This window comes from Prionailurus bengalensis, chromosome E4 (assembly GCF_016509475.1).
Source record: "Prionailurus bengalensis isolate Pbe53 chromosome E4, Fcat_Pben_1.1_paternal_pri, whole genome shotgun sequence".
Classification (NCBI taxonomy): domain Eukaryota; kingdom Metazoa; phylum Chordata; class Mammalia; order Carnivora; family Felidae; genus Prionailurus; species Prionailurus bengalensis.
In genome coordinates this window covers 22,971,776-22,996,617 of record NC_057360.1, presented here as the reverse complement: position 1 = coordinate 22,996,617, position 24,842 = coordinate 22,971,776, and the positions used below count along the sequence as shown (strand labels likewise).

Below are 24,842 nucleotides of genomic sequence, written 5' to 3'. Positions count from 1 at the left end.
GCTGGAGTTAGGGGCGCCTGGGTGGCTCAGTCGGTTAAGCGGCCGACTTCGGTTCAGGTCATGATCTTGTGGTCAGTGAGTTCAAGCCCCGCATCGGGCTCTGTGCTGACAGCTCAGAGCCTGGAGCCTGTTTCAGATTCTGTGTCTCCCTCTCTCTGACCCTCCCCTGTTCATGCTCTGTCTCTCTCTGTCTCAAAAATAAATAAATGTTAAAAAAAATTTTTTTTTTAAATAAATGCTGCTGGAGTAACTTAAAAAATAATTTAAAACAACTGATTATAAAGTAGGCCAACAGTCTCTCCATACTTTCTCCCAAACCCATAACCTTTATATAATTTTATATATATTATATAATTTGCCAGTCATACTGTATGTGGTTTAGTGTGATTTTGGTTCAGGGGTCCAGTGTGACTGTTATTTTAGATTAATACCATCTGTCCTAGCAGCAAAGGAATAGGAGCACTCTTCTTAACCATCTATTCTCAATTTACAACACTGTAGATTGAGGGCCCATTTTTAGCCCTTGGAATTTTGTATTTTCTTATAAAGCAAAGGTTTTGTGTGTTTGTTTTGTCCAGTCTTAACATATTTGTAATGTTTTGGCTAATCAGAGATTCTTGTTAGCTGAAAGGTACCATATATGCTAGGCAGAAATTATCACTTTCAAAATAAAATAGATTAAAGCCATTTGTAAGATGCTTTAATCTTCTCTTCATTTAGAAAATATTTGAATACTGCAGCGCCTGTGTGGCTCAGTTGGTTGAGCATCCGATTTTGGCTCAGGTCACGATCCCAGGGTCAAGGGATCAAGCCCCCTGTTGGGCTCTGCCCTGAGCGTGGAGCCTGCTTGAAATTCTCTTCTCCTTCTCCCTTTGCCCCTCACCCCTGCTCACACACTCTCTCTCTAAAAAAACAAAACAAAACATGGGGCGCCTGGGTGGCTCAGTCGGTTAAGCGTCCAACTTCGGCTCGGGTCATGATCTCCCAGTCCGTGGGTTCGAGCCCCGCCTCGGGCTCTGGGCTGATGGCTCGGAGCCTGGAGCCTGCTTCCGATTCTGTGTCTCCCTCTCTCTCTGCCCCTCCCCCGTTCATGCTCTGTCTCTCTCTGTCTCAAAAATAAATAAAACGTTAAAAAAAAATTAAAAAATAAAAACAAAACAATTGAGTACTTTTTTTACCTTGGAGTTGACCTATAATATATATACGTTTGTGGTGGATGTTAGAATTCTGGGTAATTTCTGTGTAATAGACTTTACTTTGTAGTATTTCAGTGCATGAAAAATGCTTATATTGCTTTATCAGCGCATGGTTATTAAAGCCCACTTCATTGCTTCTCATGCCTGATTGTGTAACAGAGTCACTGTATAATTTTCCAATATATTCATGCTTGAGCCTTTCATGTAGAGATGCTCATTTGAAGGTCTGGTAGGCCCTATGTATTTTATGCTTTGAAATACTTTTTCTTTTGGAAAGGTAAAGCTGTACTTATTAACAATTGCATTTCTTTAGATTTTCTAAGTTTTCCCTTTTGCAGACCTGTCAAAATGGTCACCTTTTTCATATATCACTTCTGCGAATGTGGAAAAACAATTTTTTGGTTCTTCAATGCATTAAATATATAATCACCATGTGACCTGGCAGTTCCATTCACAGAGCTATACCCAAATGAACTGAACACAAGTGTTCAAACAAAAACTTACATATGAATGTTCACAACCATTTGCAATAGCCAAAGTGGAAACAACAGATCCACTGCCCATCAACAGATGAATGGATAAACAAACTGTGGCCTATCATAAAATGTTTGTATCTATAAAATGGAATCTTTCTCAGTCATAATAATGTATTGACACCCATTATAATGTGAATGCATATTGAAAACATGCTAATGTTAATGTTTAAATGTTAATGTTAAATGTTAATGTTTAAAATGGAATCTTTCTCAGTCATAATAATGTATCGACATCCATTATGACGTGAATGCATATTGAAAACATGCTAATTGAAGGAAGCCAGACACAAAGGTCACGTGGTATATAATTCCATTTATTTGAAATATCCATAGTAGGTAAATCTGTAGAGATAGAAAATGGATTAGTGGTTACCAGGAACTGGGGGGGAGGGAGGAATGATGAATGACTGCTTAATGAATACAGTATTTCCTTCTGGAGTGATGAAAATAGTCTTGATTAGATAGTGGTGATAGTTGCAGACAGTGTGAACTACCAAATGCCACTGAATTTGGAACACTTTAGAATTGTTAAAATGGTAATTTTATGTTTTACCACAATTTTTTTTTAATTTTATTTATTTTGAGAGAGAGAGAGAATGTGAGCAGGGGTGGGGCAGAGTGAGAGGGGGAGAGGGAATCCCAAGCAGGCTGCATGCTGTCAGCACAGAGCCTGATGTGGAGCTTGATCCCACAAACTGTGAGATCATGATCTGAGCCGAAATCAAGAGTCAGACATTTAACCAACTGAGCCACCCAGGCACCCCTATTTTACCACAATTATTTTAAAAAGTGCTTTGGAAAGTACTGTGAAGTAGGGGAGAAACTTCCCTTGAATGCTACTACCTAAAGGTAACCCAGTAGTTAACATTGTTACTGTTATGTACACCCAGCTTTGTTTTTAGGCATGTATATTAGTTTCCTGGGGCTGCCATAGCAAATTACCACAAGCTAGGTAGTTTACAATCATAGAAATTTATTCACTCACAGTTCTGGAGGCTGTAAAGTCTGAAATCCAGGTGTCTGTAGGCTCTATTCTATTGGGAAGTTTGACTAAGATCTTAAGGTCACATTCTGAGGTTCTGGGTGAACATGAATTTGGGGGGCATGCTGTTCAACCCAGTACAGCATGTTTTGACTTTTTATATGGTGGTTGTTATGTTATATAAATAAATTTTGTATCCCTTTATGTTTCTAATGTATAGATGGCGTATTATTTTAATTGTTCTTTGTTATTTCGTCAGGTGGCTAATTCACTATTTACTTAGCACTTTTTATATTGCTGAACATTTACATGGTTACTAATTGTTTACCAAATGCAAAATTATTATTAATATGTGATAGATTTCTAAAATTGGAATGATCAGAGTAAAGTATATTAACATTTATAACTTCTAGTTTCAGCAAACAGGTAAATCTGCATCTTTTCTGCATCCTTATGTACTGGAGCACTGACAATACTTATGTACTGACCTGAATGTAGATCAGTAGTATTACTTCCAGGGATGCCTGGGTGGCTCAGTTGATTAAGCATCTGACTTCGACTCAGGTCATGATCTCCCGGTTCTCAGATTCGAGCCCCTCATCTGGCTCTGTACTGACAGCTCAGAGCCTGCAGCCTGCTTCAGATTCTGTTGTGTGTGTCTCTGTCTGCCTGTCTGTCTGCCTCTCTCTCTCTCTTAAAAAATAAACAAGTAAATGTTTTAAAAAATACTATTACTTGCATATCTTATGGTCTTTTGATATGAAACATGATTCCCATAGCTTTTACAGTATTACTTTAGATTAGACGCATATAGTCATTGACCTAGATCCTCTGCATGAATGGTAGCCTGGACATTCACAAGTCACTGTCTTTTATTTCTGATTTAAATAAATCAGGATAACGAGAGAGGAGTTATAAATATTACCTTATTTTATATATTATAAATGGAAATGCTTGAATTACAATAAATTGTGCATATTTTAAAAATTAAATAAATAAATAATGCATATGTACTTATGAGTATCTTTTTTTTCCACTCTATTTTAGCATGGATGTATTTCAAAGATTGGGCTCAAATGCAGCTTTGACTTCTTCAAAAATAGCATCATTTGAGGAAGCATTTGTATATCTTCAAAAGTTAATGGCAGCTGTGAAGGATATTCTTGAAGGAATTCAGAGGTAACCACTAATTAATTTTGAAGTTTCATTTATTTTCTCTTTCTTCTAAGTTGACTAGCTTTTGCAGAGGTGCTGGGAGCCTTTCAGCAAGATTTATAAGCTAATGACCTTTAGATTTCACTTTTCCCTCTCCTTTGCAAAGAATCCTCTATTTGTAGTTTGGACCACAAGAATGTTTCTAGTTTTTTTCCTTTTTAGAAAAAACATACCAGGTTTGAAGCTTCGTAAAGAACTTTATTTTCATTATGGTGCAGCTGTAGCTGTGAAAACAGTGCCTGGTGTATAATGGGCACTCAGTAATTACTTGTTGAAAAATAATGCTTAGGTAATTATCACTGCCCTTTAAATACAAATATATGTTAGTATTTGAATACAGTCTCACAGTACCACCAAATGAAGAAGTTTGAGACGCGACATAATCTTTTTTTTTTTTTTTAACGTTTATTTATTTTTGAGACAGAGAGAGACAGAGCATGAACGGTGGAGGGTCAGAGAGAGGGAGACACAGAATCTGAAACAGGCTCCAGGCTCTGAGCTGTCAGCACAGAGCCCGACGCAGGGTTCGAACTCTCGGACCGTGAGATCATGACCTGAGCCGAAGTCGGACGCTTAACCGACTGAGCCACCCAGGTGCCCGAGATGCAACATAATCTTAATGATGCTTTGAGACTTATATTTATGTGATTATTTTAAATATTTGTGAAGCATATAGAAAACATGGTGCCAGAAAGCTGTAGAATGGACTGTAACATAAAGTCAGATGTTTTCTTTTGCGGCAAGAAAGGAGAATGCAAAGCTTAATCCTGCAATTATTTTGATATGTACCAAAATTGCTTGACCTGAGTTCAACATGCAGCTTGCTAACAGAAGACTACTCTTCTTTATAGATTAAAAAACAAAACCAAAAACTCAAAACTGATTTGATTTGATATTATGTCCAAATTTTAAAAACTTGGTATTTTTTAAAACAACAGTAATTTTTGAGTTTTTTTTCTTTTCTCTTAAGGGTTTTTGGAAACTTCATCTCATTGTTAATGCACAGAGCATTTGTACCACTTTTTGGATCACAGTTGGCTAAATGATTCTGAGAATAGCTTTTTGGGGGGCACCTGGGTGGCTCTGTCAGTTAAGTGTCTGACTCTTGGTCTATGTTCAGGTCATGATCTCACAATTGTCTGCACTGACAGTGTGGAGCTTGCTTGGGATGCGCTCTCTCTCTCTTTCCCAAAAATAAATAAATAAACTTTAAAAAAAAAGAATAGCTTTTTGGTGCTCTTAAGTTACTAATGGATTGAAGAGGTGGAAGATCCCAAGGGCAAGTTAAATATTATCTGTAAGTGCAAATAGCACCCCCCTTTTTTAATGTAAAGCAATACTAAATAAGAGTAGCTTTATGAGGGAGAAATATTCAATTTTTATTTTAGCTATGCAAAAGCTATTTCACATTCTAGGTTGCACAAAAGCCATTCTTGACACTACTTTTTTCTACAGAAAGTAGGGATAGCAATCTATATTCAATTACTCAAAAAATGTTTATCAAGCACCAGTTATCCTTGACATCATACGAGGCTCTGGGGCATCAAGGATGAATTCAGTGCGATCTCTGACTCCAAAGAGCTCATGGAAATCACGCAGTCACATTACAAAAGAAAATTAACAGGGGCTCCTGGGTAGCTTAGTCAGTTAAGTATCTGACTCTTGGTCTGGGCTCAGGTCATGATCCACGGTTTCATGAGTCTGAGTCCTACATCAGGGTCTGTGCTGGCAGCTCAGAACTTGCTTGGGATTCTCTCTCCCCCTCTCTCTGTCCCTTGTCCCTGTCAGCTTGTGCTGTCTCTCTCTCAAAAAAAAAAAAAAAAAAAAAAAAAAAATTTACAATAGAGTTAATATTCTAATAGGAACATAAGCAGTGAGGAAGGAAGGGTTTGGCAGTAGATGACGTTGTAGGGGAATGTCTTGTGGGCCATTCAGAGCAGTGTCTGCTTTGTCCCATAGGCTACATGTTTAGATCTGTTAATTATGTGCCCAGACAGAAAGGTTTCTAATCCGAAAGCTTTGGAAATATTGTATACTACACTACTCTCTTGCAAAACCAATCTGTATCCATTTACATATTGATGGGTTTTATAAACCTTTGCTATAGAGAAACCTTTTTAATTTTAGGAGCTTTAAACATACAGAATCTCTCTACAGAGATTCTGATATGATTGGTTTAAATATGTGCCCAGCTATCAGGAGTTTAAAAATTTCTCCAGGTGATTCTAATATGTAGCCAAAGTTGAGAAGCACTAGTTAACTTTCTTAACCCGAGGTTCTCAACAGGTACTGGCAGAATCAGCATCCTCATCACCACCTGGAACTTGTTATAAATGCAAATTCTCAAACCTTGCCAGACCCTACCAAGTGCAAAACTGTGGGGGGTGGGGCCCAGTTGTCTATGTACTCCCGGTGATTCGCTGCACATCAGAGGCTGAGAACCACTGGTTTAGTGGCTGACTATAATCATCTGGGAGCTTTAAACAAAGAACAGTGGCCAGCCTGACCCTAAACCTATTAAATCTGCTTCTCTGAGCATGGGACCTGGGCATAAGCATTTTTACAAACTCCCCAGGTGATTCTCATGTCAAGCCAGGATTGGGAAATTATAGCATGTAGTACTTACATAAGCTGTGTCTAAAGAAGTAAATGTTTGAGTTTTAAGGATGATATAATTTTGTTATTCTTTCCTCCAAGGACACAATACCTCCAGGAACAAGAAAATATTAGTGGCTCTGCTACTTTTTAGCACGTTACATGGAATAATAAATTTTCTTGAGCCTCTGTATTCATCTGTAAAAACGGCATAATAATACCTTTCAAAAGCTTTTCACAAAGTTCTTGTGCTTTGAAAGTCAGATGCTGATATAACTTACCAAACCAGTGATTCTCCACTTAATTGTTGGGGAACTTGTTAAAGATAGAGAGTTCTGGATTGTAGTGAAATCACGATATTTGTGGATATTTTTGTAGATGGAGGAAAGTTATATTTTTAACAAGCTTTCCAGGGAATTTATAGGCCCATGGTGGGGGGACTGCATTAAAGAAACTGATCTAACTTCCTGTAATAAATATATTAGAACCACTTTTGCTACCAGTAGAGGGCATTGTGAATAAAAAAGTTTGCTCATTTCAGCATTCATTAATCTACAGGAAACTACTAAAATCACAATGTTTTTCTTTTTTTAGACCTTCAAACAATAGGCATTTAAATAAAAATGTAATAGAAGTGAATAATTATTTTTCAAGTGTATATGTAGTCTTAAAACCTTTAATAAACAATCACAGTAAATCAAAATAAATTCAGTTAAAAATTTTGTGGGTGGCCTACTATGGGTAGATTTTTATATTTTTTAAACATTGAAAAATACACTCAACTTTTTTTTTTTGTTAAATATAATCTATTGTCAGTTGGGTTTCCATACAACACCCAGTGCTCATCCCAACAGATCACTCAACTTTGTAGTAACTGCATATTATTAGCATTTTCTGATGCTTGTTAAAATGGAGTAGTTTCATTTGATGTTGAGATACATACCCAGTGACTATAGCTCAACTCTATTTTATCATAGCAAATCATGTATGATGTTACACTGGGAATCGGTGAGAAGGTGACCTGTTAACCAGGTCCTTCAGTTAAAGAAGTGAATGAAAATGTTTTTATTAAACTAAGAGTTTGGGCTTCTAGTTCCAGATTTATCCCTTTGTAGTTGACTTCAGGCTTGTCACTTACCCCTCTCTAACCCAGTTTCTCTCCTTATTAAGTGAGAATCCTGATGCCTTGTTTAGCAGAATAAATGAGATGATGTATGCAAAAATACTTTTTCAGCCGTAATGTATTTACAAGTGTTAGCTTTTGTTTTCTCCCTAAAGCTGATATGTTAAGTTTGAAATGTTCAAAAATATGTATTTCAATTTTAATGATGCTCTAAACATGATTCTGATTAAGGTGGAAAATATTGGTGGAGCAGTTGTCATACAGTTATATAATGGGAGCAGAATACCTAAGTTTGCAAAAACTGAAAAAGAGGTGGGAATATTGATGATTCTTACACTTTCTGTATACTTTTTTCTTGGGTGGGAGAGTGAACTTAATTTATTTGCTATTGGTTTGGAAATTGCTTTTTTCTTTCTCATCTTTCCCATTTTGTGTAGATAGGACCAATTTGAGCACTTTTGTTAATGGTTTCTTTATCTAAACACTAGAGAACCAGAGTCAGTACTCTTTCCATGTAGACAAAACTGTATTAAGATTTTTTTTTAGATCTGTACTATCTAGTGTCATTTTATGCTTTAGTAAGCATGATCAGGTTACTCTCAAGATCACAAAAACCTTTTGCTTGGTATATAAAGGTTATAAAGTTTCGTTTGAAGTGAAAAATTAATTGGAGAGTCATATGGCACATTCTAGAGAAGTTCTACTTCTATAGTAATCAAACAGCATTGTTAAATATTCGTGTACTTAGGGGCACCTGGGTGGCTCAATTGGTTAAGTGTCCTACTTCGTCTCAGGACATGATCTTATGGTTCGTGGGTTCGAGCCCCATGTTGGGCTCTGTGCTGACAGCTCAGAGCCTGGAGCTTGCTTCGGATTCTCTGCCTCCCTCTCTCTCTGCCCCTCCCCTGCTCATGCTCTGTCTCTCTCAAAAATAAATAAACATTTAAAAAATTATTTAAAATATCTGTTTGCTTAAACTGGCATCTCTACAAAGTTAACTAAACAGGTCATGTTCTCCAACTTCAAAGCATACCATAAATGTGTGTAGCTTTGACTCAAAAGCTAATACTCAAAACAACAATGAAAGTGATTTAAGTATGTTTTCGTGTCTGAAGTAGATGATGAGCTGCCTGGTTTGGAAGCAGAGAGGAAAGTGGGGAGTGAACATAGGAAATTGCACTCTGCCTAGATTTTATAATCATGTTTATGTGTTTCACCTTTATAAAATAAGGTTGAAATTATTTAAAGAAAAATGGTAGCATCTTGAATCCAAAAATATAAGCAGATTGTGTCTCAATGTGCATATTCATTTTAACACTTGAGTGAACATGTAAAACTGTGCACTTCTGTGTTAATTTAATGAATTCTAGATTTCTAGCTCAGGTAGCTTTAGATGAAGTGTTTGAAATAATGTTTTCTTATTTTCATCTTTTGAATCATATGCGGGGCTGGGAGAGGGAGTTACTATTCATTATAAGTAACTTGTCACATTTTAGAGGGGGGAATGTTCTTATATGAGAGGGTATTTCTTCTTTAGATAACATTTTTTTTTTCTAGCTGTCATATTTGGTTTGGTTGTTTTTTGAGAGAGAGAGAGAGAGTGTGTGTGAGTGGGGGATGGCGGGGGGAGAGGGAAAGAGAATTTTAAGTAGGCTCCCGGCTAAGTGCTGAGCCCAACTAGGGGCTCAATCTCTCAACTGTGAGATCATGACCTGAGCTGAAATCAAGAGTTGGACACTCAACCAACTGAGCCACCCAGGTGCCCCTGTTTTGATTGTTTTTAAATGAGGATTGAGTGCTAACTGATGCATTGGGCTTGGTCATGTTCTGGATGGGCTTCATGCCTCATCTTAGAATATGATTTTGGAAAATGAGACTTGTGCTTGGATTTAGGAAAGGAAGATTGTTAATTTTTATCATCTTCAAATGCTTTAATGATCCTCAGAACTTTAGTAACCTCTGTTACAATCCTATGGCTTTGGTTTGAAATATTTTGTAGAGCTGTTTTTGTAAAGCACAATAATAATCATGAAGTTTGGGATTTTTTCAGTCTGTCATTCACATATATTTTTATATTATTAAGCCTCTAGAAATGAATTTTCCTATTTACTTTCTTATGGCATTTTAACATTAGAGCAAAACATTTACTGGTGTAACCATACATGATTCCTCTGAGCAGGAGCCCTTAATCACAGCAGCTTCTCAGATCTGCTAATGATTTAGCCACTTCAAAGAATGTGGAGTTTGCATTTGCAAGAATATTTTATTAACTTCCTAGTGTGTGTTTTGGAGACTGACCTCTTGAGGCTTTTTAGAAAGGTTATTTAGAAAAGGTCCTCCATCAGTTGACACAAAGATAACACTCTTTAGGCTGTTTTATAGATTAAGCTAATTGTTCAAACAAAAGTTTCTCTTAGAGACACGTGTAGAATAGAATGACATTAAAAAGTGACTTTTCAACATCTCAGCTCACTGCAATGTGCAAGGTGTTTAGCCACTGATAAATATTGTCCTTATCTAGAGTGGGGAGGTTTATCGGTGTTTATTTAGGTCTGACCTATTTTCTTTGAGTCTTGGCCTTTCTACCGTTAGATAATTGGACTTTACCTCTGCTCTCCCATTGGTGTTCCCACATATCACTGCACCTCTTTATCAGACTCTTTTCACACCCCTAGTCCTGTCTGTCATCAAGTGTATCAGTTACTGTGTTGAGTAAGAGAAAAATATAATACAACCTATTAATTAAAAATGAAAGGACTTACTTGCTTCACCTTCCGTACCATCATTTTTTTTTTTTTTGAGAGGGAGCGAATGAGTGAGCGGGTAGAAAGGCAGAGGGAGAAGGAGAGAGAGAATTTTAAGCAGGCTCTCCCTCCAGTGCAGAGCCCAGACACAGGGCTCAATGTCATGACCATGAGATCATGACCTGGGTTGAAATGAGGAGTCAGATGCTTAACTGACTGAGCCACCCTGAAGCCCCTCCATGTGATCATTTTGTACTTAACTTTCTTTTAATTTATTTTGTAATCAGCTCCATGGGATTGTGAATACCTTTAAGGAAGAAACTTCACTTATTTTCCTTGTCTTACTTTTGTATATCTAGATATATACCTGCATCACAACGACACATAGTAGATGGGGGGGGAAAAGTATTGAATGAGTTCTTTATAGTCTTTCCAGTAGAGGGTAACTTCTTTAGGGCTGAATGCTACCAATAGTACTACATTATGACATTTGAGGAATAGGTGACATAGACGTTTTAAAAGTGATACAGAAGAGAGAAGTGTAAGCCAAAAAAGGGAAACAGTAAGAAAAGGAGAAAGGAGAATGAAAGAAGAAGATTGAGGAGATAAAAAACGGTATTTATGTCTAGAACAGATGATGGAGCCCCCAGTAATTTTCCCAAATAGCTTTTGGTAGTCCCACGTTATCCTTGATTACTTAATCCTGGTCTCTCTCTATCAACTTTATAAATTAGGGTAAGTAGAAGGAAAGATGAAATCTAACGGGAGGGATTGAGATCCAGGGACTATAACCAGACCTTTCTTATATAAGACATATATAATGTATTATATAAAACATAGACAGTTATTTTATAAGTAAAAACTTTTTTATGTTGTCTGTATTGCAGTTTGATAAACACTGCTCTAACTTAACATTTATATCAAATGTTATATATAATACATAATAAAATTTATATTCGTTAACAAAATATGTGGCATCCACATATTAATCTGACTGAATTACCCAGCATTAGCTGATTTGTTTTAACCTGGCCATTTAATGCTACTGAAGACAACAGATCACTCATGACTTAATTTTTAGAATAACTAGATTTTATTTTACTCATCTGAAGCTCTTACCTATGCTTCCCAGCATTTGTAATTCAGGGACCTTTATTTTTATTCTAAATAGCAGGGGAGTGATGCCATAGTTACTTCTCCCATCCCAAAGCATTTCTAGGTGTTGGTTTTTCTTGTTTTAGTGAATAAAATCCAGTTTTGGGTGACAGAGTTAAATATCTGCCATCATAAACTCCTTGATCATAACAGAATTAAGCAATCAAATATAAAGATTACTTTTGAAGATGACAAATATTTGAATTTATTTATGGAGCTGTTTTTATTTAAAAACCTACATTCCTTTAAATTTGCCCTTTGTTGCTGGTTATTTCTACCTAATGATTTATTGATCTCATGTTTGATTAAAATTCCCTGCTATTTAGGTCTTATGTTAAGAAATGCCAAATCCACTTAAAACTATGTTTTTCAGTGGAGCAGATGGGATAAATGACTGACCAAATTAGTGGGGTTAAACATTAGTAAAATAAATGAAAATGAGGGGAAAGTAATTAATTAAAGATGCTGAATAAGTGCTATTGTTGTGATTTTACTTAAATAGTAAGCATAGGAGATAAAGCCAGATGACCAGTTCTAATTCTTTCTTACAGAATAGTTGTACAAAGGTTTAAAGTTAGAGACTCTAAGATTATTCCCATCTATTTTGAGAAATATCCTGTTGGACCTCTGAAGACCTCCTAACACAGTGGTAGGTCAGCTGTCTGCCTGTTTTAAGAAGTGATACAATCAGTGTCCTCAGGACTATTTGTCCTGGATATAAAAGGTGGAATCCAAGGCACCTGGGTGGCTCAGTCCGTTGAGCGTCCAATTTCAGCTCAGGTCATGATCTTGCAGTTCGTGGGTTCAAGCCCTGCATTGGGATATGTCCTGACTGCTCAGAGCCTGGAGCCTGCTTCAGATTCTGTCTCTGCCCCTCCCCTGGTCTGTCTCTCTCTCTCTCTCTCTCTCTCTCAAAAATAAATAAACATTAAAAAAATTTTTTTTTTTTAAAGGTGGAATCCAACTCAGGACAGTGTTTTCTACATAGAAGACAATAAATATTATTGTATATCAGAAACCCCTGGAATTACCTAATGTTTTGATATGCCAATTCCTATTAATAAGGCATACTAAACCTTCTAGAATCAACATATACTTACCCTTAATAATGTAGCTGAAGCTATAAATTGTAAATTTCCAATTCATCTTTCTTTTTGCTAACATTAAGCTAGTTTACTTTGTGACAGCATTCTGTGTATTTTCCCCAACTTATTTGTTGAGCTAAACTAGATTATGAAAATCACCAAAATTATATTTTCTATATTAAAGATGGTAATCTATGTAGATTTTATTTTAAACCCTTTTGATAATATAGATTAAAAAGTGTGAGTACTTTGGCACATTAATGGAGCATAAAGGAGTGTGAAGAATATGCCAAGTCAGTCTTCTTCAAAAGGATTTGTGTCCATTTAGCAGGGCTGCTGTTAGCGTAGAAAAAGTGAAATACTAAGACTTTTGCGGGGGATTGCTAGATATGGGCTCTGAGTGAATACTAATTCTGGGGACCTAAATTCCACCATAGTTGGAGAAATGGTCAGTGAGACAAATCAACCTTGATTGATAAACAGTAACTACTGGTTCATTTGATAGCTTAGGAAAAACAAGATTGGAAGTTTGGTGACATGGACGTCTGGAGAAGAGGTTTGTGGATGGGCATCTTGCAATGGGCACAGAATATGGGGGTGTTTGTGTCCCATGTGAATACTCATCAAAGGCTACCTACCGTATGCAGAGGAGACTCAGTAATCAGGTGGACCAGATCAGCTGTCCTGTAGATGTCAGTGTTTCCCTAGCCACCCCCGTGTTTGGTCAGTGAGCTCCTAAACAAAGGGACAATGGCAGTCTTAGAAAACATGAGCTCAAACGTGGGACTTCCCCTCAAGAAGCCTGCTCTGGCTGCTGCCACTGTTGAGAGCCCAAACTGTCAGCAGCAGAGGCAAATGCTAAGCATTCAATAAGGCACCATCTGCTTGGAGACCAGTAAGCCACTTAGAGTGGCAGTGATTCAGACCCTTTCCATCATGAGGCAGTGATTTGTCCTCACAGGAATAGATATTTCTTTTGGATGTGGATTTGCCTTCCCTCATGGTAGTGATTCTGCCAGCAGCTCCATCTATTAATTTAAGGGATATATTGGCCACTCTCTTGATATGCCATACAACCAAGAAACTAATTTTATAGCAAAGTGCAGCTATAGCTATGTGGAATTCACTGTCTTTGTCATACGCTAACCTAAGCAACTGACTTTGCAAAACACTGGAGTGATCTGTAAAAATCTTATTTACCATACCAGCTATAACCTGTTGAGTTTGGGTTCTGTCCTAAATAATGCTGTATATGGTGCCCTTTCCCCCTTAGAATATGTAGAATTCAAGAATCAAGGGAAGTAAGTGGTGATGGTTTCTCTATTATTATACCAAATAACTCTTCTCCTGGTAACAAGTACTGTTTCAGTCATTGCTTAGTCAAGAAAACAAACAACTCTAGATATTTTGGACAGAAAATTTAATATAGATACTTAATTTCAGTACTGTTGGAAGGACTGGAAGAGCAAAGGGGAGAAAGTGGGAATATCTGGAGGTGCGGAAGAGGGTTTTTAATGTATTCAGAAAAGATCTTGTATCCCAGTGCCCTCTGTACCATAGGAGCACAATCGTGATTACTATGATTGTTTTTTAAAAGTCAGCAGTTCCTACAGATTGCTTGGAAATAGTTGCAAACAATAAGAGACATGGATGTGATCCTAGGAAGTATTTCACGTGCAAAAAAAAGAGCATTCTACAGTCCAGGGTATTCCATTCAGTTAAGCTGTAATTGTTATTCTTGCTTTACATATTTAAGCTTAGGGCCAATGTACTAGCACCCACCTGCCCTCAAAGCAAAACAAAGAAAATACAACTTATTTTCAGTGCCATTAATCAGTAATTAGGTTTTTTTCGTAAATGTATAGATTTCCAGAGAAGTTGAAGAGATATAATTGTGTTATAACTTGAACCAACATACTTTTCATACCCATGCATTTTCAACTTTGTATTGAAACTCATTTTAAATAGAATTCCACGTTCAGAAATTTATTGCCAATTCTTCAACTTAGACACTTCTGTGATGTAATGACTCATGGGAAAGGACCATTGTTTAGACACCTATTCCTTATGGATTTCTACACTCCGCCTCAGGTCTGTGTCTTTCCCGGGCTCTAGGGTCATTGGTTCCTACTGCCACTATCCTGTCTACCACCAACAGAGCCACTGATCTTTCTCTCTACATGAGAAATATTCTTAGTTCAACCAAGATACAGTAGGACTTTATCAAGGGAATCTTCACTAAAAAGCTAATGAATATATGAGTAAGCAGAAAGAAAAAGGCAAAAGCAGTTCAGTTCTTTGTGGTGAGCCAATCAAAAGATTAGGTGCACAAGAAACTGCATACTTTGCAGTTTAGTTGGTGGTTGACTTCCCTTACCTCACCTGCCCTGTTCTGCTACATAACAAATCACCTCACAACTTACTGGCTTGAAACATTGGCAATCACTTATATTCTCTAATGGTTCTGGGGGTTGACTGGACGCAGCTGAGCAGTTCTCATTTGGGCTCTCTTATGCAGTTGCGGTCACATGGCATCTGGTGGCATTTCAAAGTCTGGCTGATGCTGGGTGTTGACTAGAACACCAACACGTAGCATCTCCATGTACCCTTAACTTCCTCACAGGCTGAAGGCTGGTTTCTAAGAGTGTCCAAAAATGCCAGGTGAAAGTTCTTTTGCCTTTAATGACATTGCCTCAGAAATTATATAGTGTCATTTTCCATGGAGTCACAGACCGTAGATTCAGGGAAGGGAACATAGACTCCATCTGTTGATAGGAGGAGGAATGTCAATATTACATTATAAGAAGAACATGTGAGATGAGAGATCTTGTGGTGAGGCCATCTTGGAAAATACAGTCTAACACAGTCTGCCCTCTGGCCACAACAGTTTACGTGCCTTCCCCTAGCCACATACACTCATCCCTCCCCTCAAGACCACCACGTTTTACCCCATTATGACATTAGCTTAAAATCTAGGATCTTATTTATTTATTTAATATATGAAACTTATTGTCAAATTGGTTTCCATACAACACCCAGTGCTCATCCCAAAAGATGCCCTCTTCAATGCCCATCACCTACCCTCCCCTCCCTCCCATCCCCCCATCAACCTCTAGGATCTTATTTAAATCAGGTCCAGGTGTGGTGAGGCAAAGCTTCTTGGGTGTGACTCCTTGGGTACCACTCCTCTCTGGTTTTACTGTGGACTAAAGAGACAAGTGAGTTCCCCTCATCTCCCAACACATAATAGTCAAGCGAGGCATTGGATAACTGCTATATACCTTCTCATTCCAGACAGGGGTTGGGGGCAGGGGTGGGAAACCAGAGGCACGCAGGATTCCTGGTAATTCAAAACTCCAGCTATGCACGTGTTACCACTTCATGAGGCCTCAGTCCTGGTGTCTGCGAATTACTTACAGCTGCTCTTAACTCTCTTCTCTGGGTTCTTGGCTTTAGCCTCTGAGCTTTTTTAACAGGAGAAAAGTAAGCTGCAACTGAGGAGCCTTCTCAGTCTGCTTCCTGTTCATAAAAGGTAGGCAGGACAAAACCTCTTTTCACTTTGTATTACCTCTATCCCATTTAGCCCAAGTAGTTGCACTTCTACCACGACAGTCCTCCAAAACATTGTTTTCTGTGAATCTTACTGGGGTTCACTACATTAGACAAAAATCACAACCACATATTTCTTTAAAATAAACCCTTGCATTTAAACCCGACCTTGGGTTCCCTGTGAAGCTGCTACAGGGCAATGCCCTTAAGATTTTTTGGAAGTCCTGTTGCTCAACAGATTTTGTGAGCCACATTCTTAGGACCCTTAAAGGGCCTTTTGTGTGAAAGTTTCTCCAAGGCACCTTAGATCTTTCTGAGATCTCAGCTCAAGGTTTTACAGTAATGCTGTTACTGTTTTCCTCTTTAAACCATGTTTTCCTGCCAAACCTGTTAAAGGTGAATATTGAATAATACTCCTAGAATTAATTTGGTTGTTACTTCAGGAACTTGATACACTCCAAGCTTTTGCAACTTGTTTTCTAGACTCACCGTTAGGTGTATCCTATCACTACCACCTTCCCTTCTGTATATGCTCTCCTTTTGTGATCTCATCTACTCCCAACCCTTTCATGAACTTATTTCAGTATTACCTCTCTCCTTGGTTCAGTTGTGAGCCTTCTGCTGCTACTCTAAATGTCTAAAACCGAACTCATCATTTAAACTGGGGCCACTTGACTGACTCTGTTTGTTTTTTTTAAGGTACAGGATTCTCTACGTGTCCATTAGGTCAAAGTTGTTCATTGTATATTCATATTAGTGTATGGTTGCTGATTTTTGTCTGAACAGTTCTGTGATTTTTGTTAAAATTTCCAATTGTAGTTGTGAGCTTTTCAATTTCTTCTTGTAATGCTGTCAACATTTGCTTTCTAGATTGTGAGGTTATGATATATCTGCCTGGCAAATTGGCCTTCTTTACTGCTAATAACTTTTCCCTTCAAGTTTATTTTGTCATGTGTTAATCCTGCGAGACTTGCTTTTTCTTTTCTTTTTTGTTAGTATTTTCTCTTTATCTCCAAACATTCTGGGTCATTATTTCTTTTGTTTTCTACATGACATAATGCTAGTCTGGGTTTTTTGATAGTAAGTAAAATCTGTTTACATAACTATGATCACTGGTATATTTGGACTTACATTTACCATCCTTTTTTTCTTTTAAGCTTCAAACAGGCTTATTAATCCAGAAATACTGCCCTATATTTGTAAATGTTGAAATTTTTAAGGTTAAACAATTCTTTTAAGTTTGTTTATTTTGAGAGAGAAAGCACGAATGGGGGAGGGGCAGAGAGAGAGGGAAAGAGAATCCCAAGCAGGCTCCACACCGTCAGACAGGAGCCCAACGTGAGGCTCTAACCCACAAACCACGAGATCATGACTGAGCAGGAGTTGGATGCTTAACTGACTCAGCCACCCCTAAGGTTAAATAATTCTTATGGAAACTTTAAGAATACAGTGCAGAAGTCTAAACTAATTGAGGTCACAGACATTTACCCCCACAACGAATGAACTAAAATAACAAAAACCTTTCCTAATGCGATACAAATGGATGTTTTAAATGAAGGGAAATTTCTTGCTCATCACTGAACTAAAATCTTGGCTTGTGTTCTTATTAAACAAAAACTATGTTCCCCAAAACACAAGTTCAGCTATTGAAATTCCTTTAAAGATCTTTGCTGGTGATTCCACAATGAGGGCCATCCCGAAGTGCCATATGTGGGGCTGTATGCTCTCACTTTACCTTTTGTATTTATCCTTTCCTTTGTCCTCGTTTGCCCTTTATTGGATCAACCCAGGTGTACTGTTGTTAGTTTTTCCAATCCTCCTTTTATCCCACTACTTATTGGAAAGTTGCACATTTTATTTCTGTTTTATATTGTTATCCTTAAACTAATAAATGCATACTTGACTTATAAAGTTTAAAATATCAGGATTATTCAGATCCTGAGTAAAACAAGGATCTTAAGACTACTTACATTCTCCCTCCTCTCATCTTCCTTGTCTGTACTTCTTGACATTAGTTTCACATTGTTTTAAACCACCCTCCCCCAAATTATTTTTATATAAAATAGTTTTTGTTTTTAGCCCTGTCATATTTATTAGGTGTTTGCATTTTCTCATTGCTTTATTCCTCCTACTCTTTGAGGATTCAGCTTTCTATTTGATGAAGCAAATGTTTGACTCATTCTTGTAGCAAAGCTCTATTAGTGGTAAGTGCTCTCATTCTGACTCCAAGTGTTGCCTTGCCTTCATTCTTGATTGATCCTGAGCTGAGTGTGGATTCCAGGCTGAGAGCTGTTTTCCCTGAGCACTTCAAAGACAAAATTTCATTATCTACTATCGTCTTGGAAATGGGAAGTCAGCTGTCAGCATATTGTTTTTCCTTAGTAGGTCACCTGTCTTCTTTTTTCTCTGAATGCTTTCAAGATTGTCCTCTGTAACTTACCTGTTTGGCAGTTTTATCACAATATGTCTAGGTATGGGTTTTGTTTCATTTACTTTTCTTGAGATGTAGTATGCTTTCTTCAATCTGAAGACTTGCATTTTTGATTCCAGAAATACTCATTCATTGTCTCATCCATCATTGCCCTTCCCCCATTCTCCTTCTTCTCTTATTTTGGAATTTCTATTCCTGCCTCTCCTCATTCTCTGAGCTGTGTCTCTTAACTCCTTTTTTGTTTTTTGTTTTTTCATCTCTTTTATCCCTCTGTGCCATATTCTGAATAATTTCCACAGATTTATTTTCTAGTCCATCAATTCTTTTTTTCCCCAATTGTAAATAATTTTATTTAATCCTTTAAAAATATATAGTACCTTCATGTTGCTTAAAACTAATTCAAAAGGCAAAAAAGGATATATAGTAAATGAAAATTGTTCTTTCCATCCCTTTTACCTCAGCTACCTTGTTCTCTTCAAGGACAACCAACATTAGTTACTGAAGATTCCCTCTTGTTTATACTACCCATTTTAAAGAGAGAATACCTGGTAAGCTCTTTAAGGGCAGGAGCTCTTTTGATTTTTAATATATCCCCACTCCACACAAGGGTTAACATGTGATAATCAATAGTTGCAAAAATAATAGGAAATACCTGGCTACCTGGATCTTAAGGCCATGATTCCATAGTTACTGGTGTAGAGAGTTCAATACCCAAATTTGCAAGTTTAGGAATTTTATCAGTTTACTGTGAAACCTTCTCAGACTCAACCGTAATCAAATTTAGAACAAAGTAAGCTGATATATCAGTATGCTCATTTATTTACATTGAAATCAGTAACTGAACCAAAATATTTATAAACTCGTAAAGGAATGTTTACATTGCATACTAGATTATTACCAAGTTTTCTTGCTGTTCCCCCCCTCCCCCCCCGGGTTGTTGGCCTTGAGCTAAAATAGACTCTTTTCTACAATAGAGCTTAATCTGCCCTTCAGTAAGGTCACCCTTTCCCTCATGCAGGGAAATTCTTTTTCTTTAATCCCTTTTTCCAAGTTCTGTATAGACTATTACTTTCCTTCATCAACTATGTCAGTCTGATTGTTATCTCAAAATCTGGAAGCACAACTGGACAGACAGACATCAGTGTTGTTGTTTACGTTTCTTTCATTACATTCCTGTTTCCTAAGGAGATATCTTGAGGTCTTTGATTAGAATTGGATGATCCTTAAGGTTCTTTCAGCTGTATATTTGCAAACCATATTTTAGGATGAGTATTCACCTCACGTGTTGCGTATATCTAGAGGCATTTTGTATAGTGGGTAGGGACATGGACACTGGAGCCATCTTCCTTGGGTTTCAATCCCTACTCTTTGACTTTTCAGACTGACTCCAGAGGGACTGAGATCATAACATAGATACATACATACAAACATTTATTTATTTATTGAGAAAGAGAATTTTAAGCAGGCCCCATGCTCAGCGCAGAGCCCTACGTGGGGCTTGATCCCATGACTCTGGGATCACAGCCTGAGCAGAAATTGAATCAGATGCTCAACCGACTGAGCCACCTAGGTGCCCCTAACCATTTTATTATTATGCTTAAATGCCAATGTATAAAATAAACTGGAGGTACAAGTTAATGACCCAGATAAAAGTATATGGATATATAGTATTTTAACCTTTCTATGAAATTAACAGAAAGCTGTAGTATTTATCAGTGTATTTTTATTGTATGTGTATATGTCTTGCATATAAGTAAACCATATAGTCTGTTCCTTTAACAGAATTATATTTTGCTTCTATAGAATTGCCTTTATGATTAAATTACAAACATAGTCATTAAAATTACCTATAAACTCTTCTTATCCCACCACCAACTTTAGGGGAAAAAAAAAAAGATCGCCAGTATTCAGAGTAAATCAAATTTCAATTATTAATTTTGACTATTTAAAAGTTCCTATATTTAATACTTGTATCTAATTAGTATAATCACCTTGCAGAGTTCTTTATCTCTGAAGGGAAAACAGGAACATAAAATAATTTGTCTAATTTGTTTAAATAATTTAATTTTTTTCTTTTTACCAGTTTCTTAAAAATTTTTTAAAGTTTATTTATTATTATTATTTTAATGTTTGTTTTTTAGAGACAGAGTACAAACAGGGGAGGGGCAGAGAGAGAGGGAGACACAGAATCTGAAGTAGGCTCCAGGCTCTGAGCTGTCACCACAGAGTCCGATTCGGGGCTGGAACCCACAAACTGCGAGATCATGACCTGAGCTGAAGTCGGACACTTAACCGACTGAGCCAACCCAGGCGGCTTTCTTTTCACCAGTTTTAATTATATATGGTATTCTTTCTTTCTTTTCTTTTTTTTTTTTTTTTAAATTTTTTTTAATGTTTATTATTGAGAGACAGAGCATGAGCAGGGGAGGGGCAGAGAGAGGAGGAGACAGAATCCGAAGCAGGCTCCAGGCTCTGAGATGACAACACAGAGCCCGACGCGGGGCTCGAACTCACAAACCACAAGATTATGACTTGAGTCGAAGTCAGACACTTAACCACCTGAGCCACCCAGGCATCCCTAATTATATGTGGTATTCTTTCGAAATTTAGCACTGATAGATATCTCATACTTGCATAGCTGATTTCACCAAATTAACTATGGAGAACATATAATTTTAATTTTGTGTGTAATAAGTAACCCAAAAAGTGGGGGGTGGAGAGTGTGCTCTAAGACCTAAGACTTTTTTTTCCTGGTTGAGTGTTTCCTCATTGTCAGTGAGGTCAGTTTTCACCCAGTTTATGAGTAATACAACTTAAATCATCAGCAAAATCCAGTTTGGTAGTAGTGTCCACATATGTCACTATATTAAAATGAGAAGAGGGGTGTCTGGGTGGCTCAGTCAGTTAAGCCTGCAACTTTGGCTCAGGTCATGATCTCACAGTCCGTGAGTTCTAGCCCCCTGTCGGGTTCTGTACTGACAGTTCAGAGCCTGGAGCCTGCTTCGGATTCTGTGTCTCCCTCTCTCTCTGCCACTCCTCTGCTCATGCTCGCTCTCTCTCTCTCTCTCTCTCTCTCTCAAAAATAAACATTAAAAAAAAAAAGAGAAGAGCAGAGCTTTGAGAGAATGATCAGCAGTTGAATCCTAGTTCCATCAATTTACTGTCACCATTAACCTCTTTGTATTTGTTTCCTAATCTAGAAAATGGAGTTTATGATAGTTCCTTTCTTAAATTGCAGAGATTAGAGACAGCATTTGTTCAGTTCCTGGCACTGGTTAGATGCTGAATAAATTACATTATCCCCAATAATGAAGTAATAGTGGCTCATAATAATAGTTGAGCCTTGAGTCAGTTCTTACCATAGAGAATGTAAAATAAGTGTTACAAATAATGCCACAAACATTTTCGCTCTGTAATTACTTTTTTTAAATCTGATTTGCTTATTTTGGTAAAACACACCATAAGTATATTTTTAAGTGTACTTAAAAATGTGTTAATGTGGTGTTAAATATATTCATAATGCACAGCCATCATCACCATCCATCTCTCTAACTTTTCATCTCTATAACTTTCATCCATCTCTGTAACTAAAACTGTATTCCCCCTCCCCCAGCCTCTAAAAGCCTCATTTCCCCCTCCCCCAGCCTCTGACAGCCTCTACTCTAATTATATATACAAAAGTATTGAAAACAGGGTCTCAGAGACGTATATGCACACCCATGTTCATAGCAGCATTATTCACAGTAGAGAAAACATGGAAGCAACCCAAGTGTCCATCAACAGATGAATGGATAGGCATTATGGTGTAATACATACAATGGAATAGTATTCAGTCTTAAAAAGGAAGGATGTTCTGATTTTGCTACAACATGGATGAACCTTGAGGACATTGTGCTAAGTGAAATAAGCCATATAATTATTTTTAAATAAACTTATTAATTTTTTCACTCTCAAAACTATTTAAAATATTAATGTAAAACTTTGTCTTGCCAGCAGGGAACATAATTTATTCAGTTCTGTGGTATGTAAGTTATGATTTATAAATATCTAAGAACATGCTCTCTCTTCTTTTGAATGTCTAGAATTAGATATAAAACTTGAATATTCTAGACTTCTTTTCCCGCTCCTGAGTCTGTTGCTTTATTTTTTAACGTAATTAGAAGAGTTTTGTTTCAGTTTTCAAAATTCTAACTTAAAAATTAGTCCATTTTAGTGCATTGTTTGATTTTTAATTTCAGTCAGGTTATTCTGAGAGAGAGGGAGACATAGAATCCAAAGCTGTTAGCACAGAGCCTGATGCAGGGCCCAAACTCAGAAAAAGTGAGATGGTGACCTAACCCAAAATTGGATGCTCAACTAACTGAGCCACCCAGGCGCCCCTTAACTTCTGTCTTTTTAAAAAATTTGAGTGGATAGTCTTTTTTTAAATTAACTAATTAAATTTTTTTTAACATTTATTCATTTTTGAGAGAGAGAGAGACAGCACCCGCGGGGGAGAGGCAGAGAGAGAGGGAGACACAGAATTGGAGGCAGACTCCAGGCTCCAAGCTGTCAGCACAGAGCCTGACATGGGGCCCGAACTCAAGAAAAGTGAGATCATGACCTGAGCCAAAGTCGGACATTTAACCGACTGAGCCACCCAGGCACGCCCCTCTTTTTTTTTTTTTAAAGAGATGTATTGATATTGGACAAGATAGAAATGAAACTTGTGTAATTGAGATTAACATGTTGCTTACTTAATGCTAATTGCTTATAGATAAAAAGAAAATTCAAAGTGCTTCTGTGGTTAAGTGTCAGGACTTTTGTTGAGTGTTGGTTCTGGTACTAACTTCCTTTGTGGCTTTGAGAAAACCAAAACAACTGCAAAGATCAAATGTTTGAACATACATAAAACAGTTTACCAGAAGCATTTGGTAAAAGGCAAATTAAAGCGTTTCTTTGCTTACATTTAAAATTCTTTAGGTGTTTTATTTTGATTTTATTACTATCATTTTTTAAGTAGGCTTCACGCCCAGCACAGAGCCCAGAGCAGGGCTTCAACTCAACCCTGAGATCAAGACCAGAGCTGAGATCAAGAGTCAGACACTTAACCTACTGAGCCACCAAGGCACCCCTCTTTAGCTATTTTAAAAGAACTTTAGGGGCGCCTGGGTGGCTCAGTCGGTTGAGCATCCGACTTCGGCTCAGGTCATGATCTCAGGGGTCCGTGAGTTCGAGCCCCGCGTCAGGCTCTGTGCTAACAGTTTGGAGCCTGGAGCCTGCTTCGGATTCTGTGTCTTTCTCTCTCTCTGACCCTCCCCTGCTCATGCTCTGTCTGTCTCTCTGTCAAAAATAAATAAACATTAAAAAAATTTTTTTTAACTTTATTTCATTTGATTTTATAAAATCATTTAAGGGCAAGAAGATAGTGGTGGTTACCCATTTTATTAGTGGAAAAAGCATGGGCTCCAGAGTCAAACCAATAGAGAGATGCTTACCACCACTCTGTATAATCTTGGGCAAGTTTTTACCACTCTCACCCTTGATTTCTATATCTGAAAACTGGTAATATTTACTACTTTCTCCTCATTCACAGGTGAGGAGTGGGGGTGCAGAAAAGCAGATAATTTGATCAAGGTCATGTAACTGAATTTGTGGTTGTAAAAGAATTAGAGATGATGTATGTAATATGTAAAACAGCGTCAGTCTCTAAGTGTTCAGGAAGACACTATATGTTGTTATTGATGCTGTTCTAAAAGAAACTCAAGTGCATTCAGATCAGATACGGGTTATAAATAATCTATGAGCTGAGAACTGCATCCTGTTTCCGATGTCTGTTCCCCAGTTCTGATTCCAGAATTCCAAAGTGAAATTTCCAGGTTGTAAACAACTTGAAGATAGGCAACCATGTTTTTTAATTTTCTCTTCTATTCATAGCTAGTATTATTTTAGTAAAATATCCATTTGAGAAAATAGTATGCATTGGATAAGTACTTATTGATGATTGTGAATTTCTCTTGAAAAGACAAGTGTGGACATTTTTATAAATTGGCCATTTTCTGAAAAAGCATTTCCTTTAAGGGCTAATTTCTTCATTCTGTTATTTTAAAAAGTTGCCACTGGAGGATAATTTTAGGACTTTCATTATAAGAGTCTTTTGTTTTCACATTGATATAAGGAAAAAAAAAATGAGAAAGCTATAGAGAAAGCTGACCTCTGAAGAATTTCTGTGTGGGGAATTAACTAAGGCAT

At 37.3% G+C, this 24,842-nt stretch overlaps 1 protein-coding gene across 4 annotated transcripts in view; it reads left to right on the top strand.

Moving 5' to 3' along the window:
• The window catches only part of SWT1 (SWT1 RNA endoribonuclease homolog), a 104,250-nt gene that overhangs the window by 55,863 nt on the left and 23,545 nt on the right, over positions 1-24,842 (top strand). For all 4 annotated transcript variants that reach the window (XR_006295458.1, XM_043568885.1, XM_043568884.1 and 1 more), the window contains one exon: positions 3,762-3,893. Coding sequence is in view for 3 of the 4 variants with exons in the window: in XM_043568885.1 (XP_043424820.1) it covers positions 3,762-3,893 (132 nt within the window). In the remaining variant the exon portion in view is untranslated. The remainder of the gene's footprint in view (positions 1-3,761; positions 3,894-24,842) is intronic.